Source organism: Rutilus rutilus, assembly GCF_951802725.1.
Source record: "Rutilus rutilus genome assembly, chromosome: 7".
Classification (NCBI taxonomy): Eukaryota; Metazoa; Chordata; class Actinopteri; order Cypriniformes; family Leuciscidae; genus Rutilus; species Rutilus rutilus.
Genome location: NC_140221.1, coordinates 44,697,107 through 44,713,712, shown reverse-complemented (window position 1 = coordinate 44,713,712; position 16,606 = coordinate 44,697,107). Strand labels below are relative to the sequence as shown.

The following is a 16,606-nucleotide window of genomic DNA, read 5'->3' as shown; positions in this document are numbered from 1 at the left end:
ACAAAGTTTTACAGGTATCAGCTCACTGATTCTTGAGTACTGGGACTAAACAGGCCACACTAATGAATGTGCCAAGGAATTAATTCCCTTGGATTTGTTCTATATCATTTCAGAGGTATTCCTGCTTAAAATGTCGTCTTTTCCTTTCGTCAACACCGACAGGTTAAAGTGTGTACTGTTAGGTCAAATACTTTTTATATGACGAGACATCACACTGTAAAAATGAAGTGATAATACAGGATGGTTTTAAACAGACTGTATATTCCATCTCCGACATGCTTGACATCTGAGTGTTGATTTTGTTTTTGCATGGATCCATTAATTGGTGTTGCTAGCTATTAACAGGCCTAAAAATGTGGGCCATTTTGTGCAGTATAGCTCAAGAATCAGTGCTGTTTTGCTACCGCATGTTGCATTTGCATTGTTGAATGTAAAATCTAAATGCAAAACCAGTAATGTGCAAACAAAACCACAAAAAAATATACTATTTTTCCAAGCTTAATAACCAATACAGCAACTCTGATTCCATTTTTCTAGAGACGAAACTACAGTTGCATCTTCTCATATATCCCTCGTGATCTTAACAACTACTAAAATATTTCCAAGTCTAATAGGTGATCACAAGGAAACTCTATCAAGTGACACGCATATAAGAGATAACTCAGTTCACAGTGTTTCTGATGGAACAGTACCGGCCAACACCTAATGTGCAGCACATCACTGATACCACTATTTTCCAGGTTTTGTCTTCAAGTTCATTATTGCTCAAGTAATTCTACTAACCATACATAAAAAGCACCAATTACTTCATTAAATTGAAAGCTAAATAACAAACCATTTACAAAAATGAATTTACCAGGTTGGAGCACAAAATTCTAGGTGTTGCTTGATTCTAAGCAGCTCTCTTTTTAATTAAAGCCGTTCCACAAAGTACATTTGGTAGACCGTGGATAATCCACAACCCTTTGTCTGTACTGTGATTCTACTCTGCATTATTAAGTTCCTCTTTAAGTTTGTGCCGATCACAAAATCACTATGTTAATAATATAATATAATATAATAATTTAATTTAATATAATTAATATAATATAATATAATATAATATAATATAATATAATTCATATAATATCATATAATATAATATAATATCATATAATATAATATAATAATGCCTGTATTAAAAATACACTTTTTTTCTTTTTTTGAGATTAAAAGAAATATAGTACCATATTTCTTTAGCCAAAACATTTTCAACATTTTTGCGGGACAATGTTGGCTTTTTTCTTTTTTTTTTTTTTTTTTTTTTGCATAGGAAAAAATATTCAGCTCTGAAGTAAATAAGTACATAATTCTGTAGATTGATAAAATAAATAGAAGATTGTTTTTTCTCTCTCTTTTCATGAACAATAAAAGAATATCAAAAGAGAATTGCTACAAAGTAACAGGAGGGCAGTAATTGCCAGTGAAGCATAAATGAACAAAAGCTGGGTCTAGATACCAAGTTAATGAAAAAAAAAAAAAAAAAAAAGAAAAAAAAATATGAATTACTCATATTCAACATCTGATGGGCAATATTCCAATATTGAATAATACTGACCTTGCAGACATGAATACATTTTTTTTTTCCATTAACAAAATACATATCTACAAACATGTATAACAAATAAGCTCGATATATTTAGATATGTACTATTGTGAGATCTATGCTTTAATATATAAAAGGTGCACTTGTTTAAATAATGTCATCTAAGAGATGTGGGTTGGCTACCCAGTCCAAAGTTCGTGGCTCGGAGGCTGCCATTATCATGCACATAAACTGCTTGCCGGTCCTTTTATCAATAGGGTAAATAGTAGTGGGCGTGAACCTCCTGTTGCTTTCAACAAACTCGCAGAGTTTTTGGTAGACATTGGGATACTCGTGGCGAAGAAACACCCCTCGTATCCTCAACTCTCGCTGAATGTTGATGAAGCAGATCTCCCTGGCTTTCCTTCCCTCCTCACCTTCCTTGTCAATGTCAGCCATTCCTGGTGGTGGGGTCAGGATCAACGTCTCCATGTCACTTTCCTTCCGATGGACCTTCTTTTCTGGGCTGTAGGAAGCAAGAGCAATCTTGGCAAATTTCCTGACGGTTGGGGCTTGGACCCTTGGCGATGGTCCGTCAGGCACTTTATCACCAACAGCGATGGATACATTCAAGAGAAAACATTCATTAGGGTCATATTCCTTTCCCGCCTCTTGGAGCTCCTTGCAATATTCCCCAAGGTTATCTTTGAAGCTCTCCAGCTCACGGAGAGATAAGTATGTTGGCGTCATGAGCAGACTTTCTAGTCCAAACTGAAGGAAATTTGTGGACGAACCCGGATTTGGAAATCCCAAAAACAGGACACCCCTGCCCCGAGACAAGTATCCAACTTTGGCTATACGGGAGAAAGCTTTGTGGACCTCTGCGGTCTCTCGGCAGTGCTTAATAATGTGGCGACACACACTGCCGATTCGCCCATAGAGGCAGCTCTCCTTGTGGACATCCCAGTCCTCGCGGCGACAGTTGCGAGAGCAGTAGTAAGTATAGCAGCTGTGGCAGGATTTAAAGTAGAGGCAGGCGTTAAACAAGGTCTCGGTCCGACGGCATTTATTGTTTGAACACATCATCGTGTCGTCCTCATCTGGACTCTGGTCAGGGGAGCACTCTTCTGTACTTCTCAGCCCATCACAACTCCCATCAGTGTCTCTTAGTGTTTCAGGATCTATCTTTATTGAAGTGGGTTGTTTGTCAAGGGGCATGCCACTTTCAGATCCTGCCATTGAATCCTTTCTCGCTGAAGATACTGCTTCTTCTTCATCAATGAGCTTTTTGAGTTGATCAAGCAGTTCCTCACTGGTCCTGGCTGGAGGCTTGTAATCGATGACAAGGTCAGCTAGAAGCTCATCGAGCTGCTCTAAACTTTGCTGTAGGGATGTGCTGCCGTGCGGTTTCTCTTTGGTAGATTCTCCAGAGCGGGATTTTGCTTCACGTTGAGGGGCTTCTTGATTTGGGGCACTTTTTGAATCCAGCACATCCCAACTTGCTGAGCGGCCTTCTGATTTACTAAGATTACCTGGTCTGATATCATTGTCTGTGATGGTAATTTCAGGTGTGACAAACCACAGCTTACTGGAAGAGCTCATGGCCTCAGTTGGACTTTTGTCAATCAAAGAGTTTTCAGATAAGGACAGTGCAGCATAACGCCTTGGTGAGCTGGAAAGATTGACAACCACAGGTTTAGGTCTTTCACTTGAAGTTTGTATCCCCTGACAAAGAAGATTCTCATCACTTTTCCCTCGAGGTACGGGCTGTTCCCGCTCTACGTGGGTATCGAGGATGTTATCCCAAGATCTTGAGTATGGCCTTGGGTCTGTTACGGCTCTTGCTGGCTCCATGCATGGGTTGGCGTACCAAGTTGTGTGCTTTGGCTCTTGTCTAACTTTTGTGGGAGTGACCTGTGAGACATACGAGGAAGGGTAATGGCTAGAGTAGCCGGATACCTCTGAGCCGTACCAATCCTCAGATTGTGGCTGCACCACACGGGCATGTCGTCTTCCCTCTGTGTAATATGCCCTTGCAGGAATATGATGCTCCATTTGTTGCGTGTATGGGTCGGCCATGTAGAAGATCCGAGGAGGGGTTGTTTGAATCTGATATGTCCTTGGGTCATCGCCATAGTAAGTCCTTGCTGGAGGTGTCTGTATTATATACGCCCCTGGCTCACTTGCAGCATAGTGTTTAGAGTACGCAGGCTGCCCAGGGTAATGGTAGTGGTCAATTTCTGAGAAATATGTCCGGGAAGGTACAGTATGAACAATGTGAGTCCTTGGGTCTTGTACATATTGTACTTTAGGTGAGTAGGGTTGGCTTGGAATGCTGTATCGGTCATCTTGATAATAAGTCCTGGATGGAGCTGAAGATCCATACTTCCCCAAATCCTCTGCATAGAAGAATTTAGTTGGCACGTTGGGGCTTGAATGAGCCCTTCGTTCCCGTCCATAGTGTTCCCTTGGCTCCCGTGGTGAGGTCACCTTTTGTAAAGGGATCTCCATAGGCTGCATGTAGCTGTTTGGCATACTTTGTGAATACTGGTACGCCTGCCTGTACTCTCCCGTGAAGGATTCAGTGGGAGTTGGTGTCCTCGAAGTGGAGAAATGGCGAGGCACTGTCAGACTCCGACCGCCACTGCTAGGATACTTCTGCCAAGGTATGTCCACATGGCATGTAGCTGCCTTTCGGCCACCTTGCTGCATGGCCGACTCATCCGGTTTGATGTCCACTCGGCACCGAACATGAGGACTAGTAGCAGGTTTATCTGGCCTTCCTTCATCAGTGCCTTCAGACACATATACAGGGGAATACCTGCTTGTATCACTCCTCTGCGGCTGCAGTTTGATGGGGTGTACTTCGCTCAAATGTGCCCGTGTGGCAGCATAGGAAGACTCTCTTCTTGGGGAAACTTCTGGCCTTGGCTGAGTGTTTTTATGTGCTCTTTGAGCTTCCCGACCCCTCCTTGCCACTGGAGGGGAAGCACCAAATGATACAGGAGTTAGGCTGGTCTGAACCCGTGAGGCACTTCTAGATCTAGTCCTCCTTTTTTGTTCTGTCACAGCAATTTCGCCAGACATCTCAGCAGTCATTGGCTGGGAGGTGAGACGGTAGCTAAATATGTCTGGGGAAGAAAACCGATGGAGTCCATGCCCTTGTTGGCGACCTAAGGCGTTCCAGGTAACATCTGGATTGGCCGCGTACCTTTCAGCCCTTCGGTATGGGTACTCCATTGCTATTGTATGATATTGGAGTTTGTCCATAGACTCAGTGTCAAATCTACGGCAGTGCCTCTTTTTGCTTTTTCGGGTGTTCTCCAGTTTCCTGATGGATGGGGAATCACATTGTTTTGAGGGATGACAGGCTTTGGAGTGGGTCGAGAGGGAACTCACTTTGACATCTTGATACACAGTTGATACTAATATGTCAGGTGGATCTGTGCGTGTCATCTTAATGAGACTCTTCTAATTTTCCCCATTAAATTCGTTTAGGTTAAGGTTCCCTGCAAGAGAAGGAGAAAACAAAACAGAATTAGTTGCATTAAAAAAAAGTTGCATTCAAAACTGTTGCATGAAAAAAAAAAAAAGCATGAATGCAAAGAGTGTTTTTGGGAACTGGATGATAACCACAAAAACATTAATATGATCAACAATAACTGCACAATATTTAGCATTCTATAGTTGATTAGTATCACATAATCTTAGGGAGTAACTCGTCAAGAAGAGATTCAGTGCAGATGTACGTGGCAAATAAACTCATATCTGATTCTGAATGGCTTCAACTGCATTGCGTTGTTCAGCAAAATAAGTTGGCAGGATTTATGCGAGTAAATTGGAGTTGGTTGCCAGAGGATGATGTTTCCCCTGGCAACAACATCATCTCATAACCATCATAGTACAAACAGTGAGAGGGCTCAACAGAATTGCACTGAATCCCTAATACAAAACCCCTTCTTTTCACCTTTGAAATGTCTTGGAATGGTAAATCACTAAAGAACACTTATGTAAATCTAAACCTTTTTATCTCTTATGCTTGGTTTCAAATTCATCAATTCAAATCTGCTGGTTGAAGGCAGGACAGAAATAGTGTCTTGATTCTATATTAGGCTCTTTGAAGGCTTGTCTAAACAGGTGCAATCATTTGTCACGAAGAACGGTGTTGTACAAAGTTCCTGCGGTGTGTCGTAGAGGACACAACTGAAATAATGCATGTAGTCTTTAAAGATACAATCAAACCACCATTGATGAAGCACCTCATCCGTGTCGTTCCTTCGTTAATTATTTTCTCCCTTTTCAGGAGTGTTACACAAACACTTCAAATCACATTTAGTTCCACATCGTAAATGTCTTATTTTATTGCAAAAGGGAGATTAAATCGTATGCAAGACCTTCTACACACTCCCCACTGCTATGTTTATCAGATTCAGCTAATCACATCGTGTTTCTACGACAGACATTATGTGAAGAAGGAACTGAAACCTCTACAAACATTTATAGCCCCAGACGCTGCTTACTCACAGAGCATTTGTCTGGCAGCTTTTCACGTTGTGTCACACAATCGAGAAGCTGCATTTGTATGAAACACCCGCTGTCTACCAACATACGCATAAGCCCTGTTCGGACGGGACTAGTTTTCTAAATGACTTTTGAGTTACAATTCTTATCACTCGAACATCTGTGAATGTTTCTCCACATCTCCATGTTTATCACAGAGGCGGGGGTGTGGATGTGGGCCTTACAGACATACATGTCATTTAATTTATTTATTTTTTATAATTTATCATAAAAACCCTATTTAAGCAAACTTAACGAGAAATCTGGACAAGTATCTTATTCTTACCTGACACTGATATTAAAAATGGGCAGTCTTCGCAGTTTGGCTCTATTTATTATTTTCATAATACATTTTTTTGGTTGGATAGCATCCATATTGAAATTAAATGAAAGGTGCGCAAACGGTAGCTCCAAAAACAAATGAGGAGAAGCGTTAGGATAATACAACATCAGCAATCACAGACATTCGCATTTGGACGGTATTCAATTTCTCAGAGGACTGTGTGTGTGTGTGAGAAAAACACAGACTTGGCAGATTTGCACAGGATTTAAAACGCAAAGTACGTCTGTAAAACACGTCCCCCTCGAAAACTAGTCCTGTCTGAATAGGGCTATAGTCACCAGAGTTTGTACTTGAAAACAGTCTAAGAAAAATTGTAGGATCAATTGGCAGATGGATAGCTGAGATGATGAAAGGAAATCTAGTTTACAAACCAAGAAACGCAACCTTGCTGTAAAGTCTTGGTGAGAAGGTTAAAGTTAGTTAAACAGTCAACAAGATGCCTGAACATAACTTTGAGGAATGCATCTTGAATTTTGTAAATATCGTAAAAATTACTTTTAAAAGATTATTGGAGTACGTTTTAAAAGAAAACTACTATTTCACTCTATCTACATCAAAATTGCATGTTTAATTCAATGCCTTTTCTATGTAATAATTTGTGCAATTTACTAGCAATTTCCGAATGAAAATACTACACCATTTTTTATCCAGTACAGTTTTGCTATGAAGGTTAACAGGAGCATTTGTCCAGCATCTCAGTGAAAATCACCAAATACAGCAATGAGACTCAAAGGAGTCGAGGCTTATCCGTGGCCTTTGACCTTGTCATCTGTAAAGTGTGTGAAAATGCCTGTACTGTGCCATCTCCCCTCTCATCTCACGAGTGCTGATGCCAGCTGACCCTTTTAACCCAGCGCAGACTCCGCAGAGATACAGATGGATGTGAATTATTGAACATATGAGCCTCTTTACCACCACATGTTTCCTTTATAGGTGCTTTTCTCTTTACTGAATACACAATGCACTACATTAGATAGATCTATCCATGAGGCATCCATTAAATACATGGAAATCTGACTTTTATCCAGCTGTAAAATGTAAGATTTAAGAATCGTTATCGGTTGTTCAAAACGATTTAAATCTATATTTTTATTACTTAGTAGACATGCAAAATCACAAAGTGGTGGGGTCAGCTTGAATAATTTTGCATGAGAAACAATAGCACAAAATGTAAAGCCACAAATGAAAGTCAAGGAGTCTTGCTCAGACTTTTCAAGCTTTTCAACACACCCAGTGATTATTTCTTGATGTGAATTCTTATCAGACCCGCTTCAGTCTTATCAATAGCAGTCTGGTCTCATAATGCAATGCAGTCTTGAATAGGAGCTTTCCATGCTAATGTGAGGACTGCCAATGCGGCCCATTCCACGCCGAAGGCCCAGCGCTAATTTTGCATAATGAGCCCATTTGATACGGGGGACAATGGGAGTCTTGTGAAAGGCTCAATCCTGCAGCCAGAGCTGCTAAACGACCACTGCAGAAAGAGAGCATAGAAGCAGAGTGCACAATAAACACTTGACACGAGGACGACAGAAAACCATCACTGCCGGTTTGGAAAAAATAAAACTGATTATGGGATGTACTGTACCACATGGGCTGATCTGAAAAATCATTGATGTCAGACATCATCAGAACAAACGTCTCGTTCCCGTGAGGATGACCATCTGTTCAAACTGATCTGGTGACACCCAATGTCTCGCCCTGATGAACTTAATCTAATCCACATTTTGATAAGACTGACTTCTCTACACAGATAAATGGATAATAGGTGCAAAAGTGGTCCTTTTCTTTCATTAAAGGGTAACTCTCGCCAAAATGCGACCTAGGGTCTTTTTGTTAATCTACCCGAGGCAAACTTTCGTTTAAAAGCATAATTAGAATGGAAACGCCACTTTTAAGTTTGACCGTATTTTCATTTTCGGTCAAATTGCCTTTTGAATGGGCGTGCTTGGGGCACAGTCGTCATAATACATAGTCATAATAGCATCAAAAATCGCTATTTTTAAAACACTAAGAAGGCTCGACACAACATGAAACTTTACTTGAAGTATCACTAGACACATGAACTCGAGCATTGAGAACATTGTTTGTGTACACAGAGTTTACTAGAAAGAAAGGTTTTGAACAACTCACTGTCTCTGTGTCCGTAACATTATAAATGTACTTACAGTCACTTTGTCAATTTAATGCATGCTGAATAAAAGTATTAATTTCTTCTTCTTTTTTTAAAGAGAGAAAAAAAGTACTGACCCCAGATTTTTGAATGGAAAAAAGGGGAAAATTCTGGCTTATTATTGCCACAACAAAATGTTTTTTTTTTATGTTTTTTTAGACTTTATCATTAGTGATCTGAAACAGATTTTCCATCTGAATTCTTTTGAACGTGCAGATTTGTGAATCATTTACAGAATGGGACTGACAGAGATACTTATATTTCTATCATGACAACCCTCGGAAGAGTTCAGCATGGATATGGATATGACAATGTTAAAGTGTTTGGTCTTGGTGGAATAGATCTGCTACGCTGCTGCAGAACAAGTAGAAACTTGCTACTGCCAATACATTCACAGACACGCTGCGGCGAGCATGTTAGATATACTGCTGCTGCACAGATAGCTTAAATGAAATGACCCTCAGCAGATCTATACAGGTGGAGCTGGGGAAGAGGGAGGGTTTCAGAGGACCTCTGTGCTGCAATCTGCAACAGCAAACAATTTAAACGTTGAGCATCAAGCTCATTGGCTGCGGATGCAGCAGGAACCAATCAGCTTGCGCCGTGTGGTTAACGATGTATCTAGAGTTTTATGACAGAACTTGTCAAATGATAACTTAAAGATTTGTAATGTGAAGATTTGTATACATCTTGAAATGAAAGGCTCTAACACAATTAACTGTAAATAGATGATGAATACATTTTTGGGTGATTGTACTATTCTTATATTCTTATACTATTCTCTATCTGGTCTTTTAACATTCATGAAACAGTGATATTCAGAAAGACACTGACATTAGGAGACCACGTTGGATGGTTCTTCCCGGCTGCTCCCGACAATTCCATCATATTCCCAGCCAACGAGCTTCCCAGTTTATGACCTTGTCTTTGTGTAGCGTCTGTGCTGTCAGTCAATCTGTGCTCCTCAATCTCTAATCTCTGTAATCCACTTCCACTTGTGAACAGGACAGGAGTTTGTCTCATAAAATCGGAATCAGGCCAAGTCAAACACAGACCACAAAATGCCCCGAGGACGAGCTGCGGGTCAGGAAACACCCGAATGTACACGGCCTCAAAATCATGCCACACAATAATTCATGTGAAAATATCCAGTTTGCAAGCCTGAACCTGACTTCTGATCCACAATAGGTTCTGCTTTCAAATTTAGTGCTGTGCATCTCATTACAAATGGTATATTTCGTCCCTAAAACGAAAGAAAACACACAAAATTGTCATGATAATGGTTTTAAAATGCACATTTGTTGTTTTTACTGTTGCAACACAAAAATGTATTTGAAAATTGAAATTCTGCTTTCAAATGTAGTATTGTGCATCTCAACTGCATATATTTCACCCCAAAATTGTCATGATAATGGCTTTAAAATGCACTTTTTGGGGTGAAATATGACCCAGACACACTTCATATGATTCACCCAGACTAGAATCACAAGACAACGTTATCTATCTGTAGAAAATTATATAAACATATCATTACTGTCGGTCGAGAAAAAAGTGCTACTTTTCCGGAAATGGAGAAAACACTGTATATATTTTGAATATAATTAAACATTGCATTGTCAAAGTTGATATTGTGGCTTTATATATGGTCAGACACTTGCTTATGTCATTATATTATTACCATTTTTACCAAAATCAGGCTGAATGAATTTCAGAAGATTTTGGACATACGTTTTGTCCATCATTGTTTCATCAACGTATAGGTTAAAAAGTGAATTGTAGCTATGTGGGCGCTCAGTTTTTTCTGTCATTTGGCCAAAATCTCATGTTATTATACGCTATTTAAGACAACACATGCTACACTAAGACACTCTTCTCCACTCCTCAAACACACAAAACATTAGTCTTTATATATTGTGTTCCTAGAGTAAAGAAAATGCTGTACTTATTCACACAACCAGTTCTTATTTACCTTTGCATTGCAAACAAGCAAAGATGGCCCAAATCGATGCAGCACTTCATTCATATAGAGGCGGGGCGGAGTCATGATGTTTGACTGACAGTTCGAGGAGCCAATAGAGATACGACATTTAGTCACAAGCTCTTTTTAACACTTTTCATTGGTTAAATATTTAGCAAAACCCACAAACAGGCGTAAAGGGTGACCAATAGTAGTGATATGGAGATATATTCCGCCCTACAGAGACGTTATGTAGAAGCAAAATCATTACATACTAAAAGCAGGAAATGCAGACTTTATAAGCATCATGTAACATCTAAACCACACACACTCATAACCACAGGGCTGCGAGCGGAAAGCAGCCGCTGAGTTCCTGGTGTGTGGGAAAGGCCTCTTCAATGAAAGGCTTTTGAGTGAATCGTGCTTTGTTGAAGCTCCTTGACCCGGACGAGCAAACAGAAAGATGCAATAACCAGAGCGGAGATAGCAAAGCTTTTCACATGTGAGGACATGCAGAAAACAAGCTAAAAATAACTAAGCATCAGGACTAAACATCCGGTCCAGGAGAAATTCAGGGACCTTCATATGGCCTGAACACTTTGAGGTCATGCACTAATTAAAGGGTCCTATCATACAGTTTTTATCACTTCATTTATTTTTTCACTGCGGCCCAGTTACATCAAAAACAGTGATATTCGACATGCCAAGCTACATTTATAATTTAAAGTATTTCAACTACAGTCCTTTAGGAACGGTGTTTTAGTTAAATAAGCTATTAAGAAGTAGTTAAAAATATTGAAGTTATATAAGGTGGCATATCTAAAGTTCATTTAAACTACAGATTATATGATTCAAATAGAAAGAGCACTATTTATCTGGCACAAAACCAATAGAGATAATTACTGGAGTGACACAATCAAACTTAATATATGAATGCACATAAACAAGCTAAGCAGCACCCTAATTTGTGCCAAAGTTTTTTGTTTGTTTAAATAAACTAATCAGATGAAACATCAAAGCCACTCTGAATGAAAAATGTAATTAAGTTAATTGAGCATTGCGTTCAGTTACTTGCTTCCCAACAGACAATGCTGTTATCATTAACTAAAACCACAACTATTAAAAATCATTTTCTTTAACTGAAACAAAGCTGACATAAATACAATATTAGAAGTTGAAGTACTAAAATTAGTAAAACTAAACTGAAATATACAAATTTACATGTATTCATAGTCAACGCTTTTATCCGAAGTGACTTACAATTGAGGAATATAATGAGCAATGAATCTAAAGAGGCTATTAAAGCTAAATATATATAAAAACAAAATATGACAAAAGTTGAAAACGGAAAATATAAAAATACAAGCTAATTCAAAATATGAGTGAATACTACATAAGCAATACTATAATAACACTGCAACACAGGAATAATAGGCTCTGTTCTACTTTCTCCATATTATCTTTTGAGGCTGGGTGAATATTTCGATTTCTGAAAGTGAGAGCAGGTTTTGATTCGAGCTTTTCTTCAGAGCAGCACTGGTCGTGATTTATGATTTCTGATGATCTGACCTCTTGAAACTGTCCTGACTCTGTTTTCTTACAGGCTGCACAAATAATGCAGTGGATGCTTTTGGATGTGTAGTAAAAATAGAAACATATGAGTCAGTTGAGCGTGTATGTAATGTGTAAGAGACAGCCCGTGCAACACACGTGAGAGAGAGAGAGAGCAAGAGTGAGAGATAATACTGTGTGTAATGCAATTTTGACTGAGTTTAATGAGGTTCCAGTGAGACCGAAGGCAACAGCATTTCCGGTGGACAGTGATCATCGCATACGACCGATCATTCAAAGAAAAGCTTGAAAGGAGAATTCAGCTTTCTTGACATACTATGTATGTCAAGTTTAACTAAACAAAGTAAAAGAATTATTAAAGTATGAGTTGTGTATTAAGTCTTCTGAAGTATGAGAGCTTAGTTTGAGAAACAAAATATAACATTTGAATCATTACTCATTAAAAACATCTTAACTGCAGCTCTCGAATCTCAATATTCATGTATTTGAGAAACGATTATGTTTTATTTGAATCTGAATGTAATCCTGAATGAAATTTCCTCAGATTATCAGATAATAACTTTTTTACTTTTTGTTCAGTTAAAAGCCAATTATATGATAGATAAATATGATCTAGAATGATTTCACCTTGGATAAAAGATGCAGCAAACACAAAGAGTTTTTGCCACACGTTTAGTTTGTAAGATTTTTTAGACCACCCTTATGAAAAAGAAGTGAGCTTAATTGTATTGAATGTGTATTTGTAGTGTACTTCAAATGATATGTGTATTTAAAAAAAAAACTATACTTGCAGATAATATAATATTGTAAAATCTCTTGTAAAAGTGCACTTTGTGATAACGTCAAATTAAATGTTTTACTTTAAAGTACATTTTAAATCATGTTTTAGTATTCTTTTGTTGTGCTTTAAAGAAGTGCACTTATTTTGATGTGATGAATAACATATAGCACATGCAAAGTACTTTATCACCTGTAGTGTGTTATTCAATGTTACATTTAAAGTTAAAATATAGGTCACATTTTAGTATGGGAACACGTATTCACTATGACTTTTGCCTCTACAAACTCCTAATTTACTGCTTATTAATAGTTAGCAGGGTAGTTGTTATGTTTAGGTATTGGGTAGATTAATGGATGGAGAATATGATCATTTAATATGTGCTTTATAAGTTCTAAACAGTTAATATGCTAGTAATATGCATGCTAATAAACAACTAGTGAGAATTGTTCCCCAAAATAAGGTGTACTAAATTTCAACAACCTCATTATAAAATGTGAAATTACAAAAATGTTTAAAAATATGTCATAGAAGTTTCAGTAAAAATGACATTAAAGTATATCTCAGTTTTCCATAAATGCTTGTCTGTACATGCAGTACACTTTAACCATATTTCAAAGGCAATAGAATTATGAAATGGCATATTTAAATGGGTGAAAAAGTTTGACATTGCATTTAATATATCATTTTCAACTATAATACATTTTAATTTAATTGCAAAAAACATGCAATTAAGTGTCCAAAAACATTTCATTCACTTTGCACTTAAGTATGTTCATTGCAAGTGTACTTCTTTTTCACGAGGGCAGGATAAATAAGGTTAAAAATCTTTAAGAGATATCCAAATTAACATCACTTGCACCTCAACAGCCACGGTCACTATATGAACTGTCCTTGTATGGAAAAGAGATGTTTGAAGGTTCTTAAAAATCTTCTTTTTGTCTTTCCACTGAAAAATATAGCAGCATGCAAGCTTGGAATTAGATGAGGCCGAGCAAATAATGACATCATTGCCAAATGATTCCTTTAAATGTGTATTAAAAAGGGTTTCTGTCATGCAAACCTGCTCTCATGCACACTGCAGCTCCAGCATGCAACATTAGAGTCTCTAGGCACCATCGTACGATGACGTATGGCCCCAGAGCATCCCACACCACGTGACACAAGTAGACCATTTCATCAGGCATCATTAGAGGTTAGTTCACTTTCACTAGTAGGTTCCCCAGCCTGCATTACATAACGTTATTAATAACAATAGTGACATCATCACATATGACAAAAGAACACAATAGGAAATGTCTGTTGCATGCAATAAATAAGTTGCATGCACAAGATAATCCATGTGAATAAGCGGTTGTTATAGGATAACTCATATTGCAGACTCCCACTAAATGATCATGCATATGCAATGCATAAAGCTGGAGGTTTCAGGTTATTCCTCCCGTATATGAGCAATGCATTCATTACCTACAGCATCATGCGCAACTCTGTTTCCCTACTACATCATCAAACCATCTCCATACCAACAGACCATCCCATACATCCCCACCGATCGTATGCGATTCGATAAAGTCATCTGTCAAATATCGATGCGCGTGTTTTCAATGTCAATGTCAGAAAAGCTGCTCATCTGTCACGCGCACTGCACACAGAGATCACGCGATGCTCTTACCGTGTTAATCCATCCGCCAATAGCGTATATATATCCATCATATAAAGCGCTTATGCTTTATAATGTGCTGAGAGTCGCATTTCAGCGTGAAAGCGGCTGTAGTATCGGAGAACCGTGTCGTTCTCACGCCTCAGCTGAGCGCATCTATGGCGTTACTATCCGCGCGCGTCTCCTCAGCACCGGCGTCCAATGCGTCTAATATGCGTTCAAAAGGGGCGGGGCGGACGCGGCTGGCACGCGTTTAAAGGGGCGGGGCGACGCCTTTGGCTATAATATATTAAAGTAGTATTAAACCTCTGAATATTCCGTGTCTGCCCTTACAGAACAGTATGGGAGTGCCATGGTATAGCGATGATATCAAATACAATACTATGGTGTTACCATGGATTTATAGAGAAGTACTAATAGTAATACCGCTAGATTCTTTGAAATAATTTGGAGTATCATCTAAATAGCGCAAGATCAAAATATCATGGTACTCCCACAGTATATTAGAATTATTTTTATTGTAAAACAACAACAACATCAATAATACATTATTATTATTGGGCAGCCCAACATCTAAAGATGCAAAACCATTAAACATGATGACTTTATGAACCTTGTGAACACAAGCTGGGGAAACTGCCATTAAAAGCATATTACAGGGTTTCCAGACCAATTTAAAGGGATAGTTCACCCAAAAATGAAAATTATGTCATCATTTACTCACCCTCAAGTTGTTCCAAACCTGACTTTTTTTCATACTATGGAAGTCAGTATGGTCTATCAACCGTTTGTTTACCCATATTCTTCAAAATATCTTCTTTTGTGTTCAGCAGAGGACAGAAATTCATACAGGTTTGGTTTGGAACAATTTGAGGGTGAGTAAATGATTACAGAATTTTCATTTTTGGGTGAACTATCCTTTTAAGCAGATACACAATTATGAAATGCAACAATTAATAAGACGGCAAAATATGAAATGTTTGAAACATGCAAAACCACGGATGAAAGCCCTTGGTCTCTCTTTTATACACACTGTAAAAAAAATAAAATTGTTCACTCAACTTGCTTTGACTCAGTTAAGTTTTATTTACTTAATCTGCTAAGTATGTTCAACTTAAAAAGTTTAGTTGACATAATTACAATAGTTGACCCAACAACTTATTTCAAGTAACCTGGACTTGTAAAGTTTAGTTGAAATACGATAACTTACATTTTCAAGTTATGTTCATTGAACTCAATTTGGCATATCATCAGTACATATCAGAAAAAGGAGAATGCAATGTACTCCACACTATACAATATTTGCAATATTTATGTAATAAATATTTGCCTGTACAGTTTGAATAAATATTACAAATGGTGTTTGTTGTTTTTAGTGTTGTTACCTGATTTCTTAACAGTTAAATTGCTCATTCTGCTTTACAAATGCATCGTATAATCCATTACTGTTATTCAGAAATCCACAAGAATGTTTGCTTTACAAACACTTGTATTCAATACAATTACAGGGATTTGAGCTTCACCCCGGCTGGTCGATGGGGAGCGGATCAATACTCAAATTCTTCTATGGGCCTCCATGGGGACGGTCACTCTGTGGAACACTGACCGGTGTGGGTTAATAAGATTAATAAAGCAGCTGAAGAACACGTGTAATCAAACACACAGCTGTGAACCAGCTTATCCTCCTTGTCCTACTGTAATTATTCAAGACAGCTTGTCATTTCACTACAAACGACCTTAAACTGTTGTAAAGAGAACAAGAATGCAAATGAGCCAGCATTGTGTGCCGATAACACGCCGCCTGCCGTAAAAAGCGATTAAAAACACAACACCTCGCATGCATTAGAGGAAACGCTGTAATTATGATGCATTCATTCAGGCCTCCGTGACTGATGGCTTCAAGACCAGTCATTTTATTCACTGCAAATCCTCATTATGGCTCGTTTCCAAACCCTAGTGAACTGCCGCAAATAAAACAAATATTACTGAAGAATGTTTT

At 38.3% G+C, this 16,606-nt stretch overlaps 1 protein-coding gene across 1 annotated transcript; it reads right to left on the bottom strand.

Annotated features, from left to right (window-relative positions):
- Positions 1–1,261: 1,261 nt before the first annotated feature.
- Positions 1,262–14,789, bottom strand: ajm1 (apical junction component 1 homolog). Its single transcript, XM_084413463.1, has 2 exons — positions 14,620–14,789; positions 1,262–5,073 (listed from the first exon to the last, which is right to left on the bottom strand). The coding sequence occupies exon 2, from the start codon at positions 5,018–5,020 to the stop codon at positions 1,733–1,735; it is 3,288 nt and encodes a 1,095-aa protein (XP_084269589.1). The 5' UTR covers positions 5,021–5,073; positions 14,620–14,789; the 3' UTR covers positions 1,262–1,732.
- Between the last annotated feature and the right edge of the window lie 1,817 nt (positions 14,790–16,606).

Coding starts and splice junctions, on each gene's coding strand:
- ajm1 (XM_084413463.1), bottom strand. CDS start 5,020: ATGACACGCACAGATCCACCTGACATATTAGTATCAACTGTGTATCAA.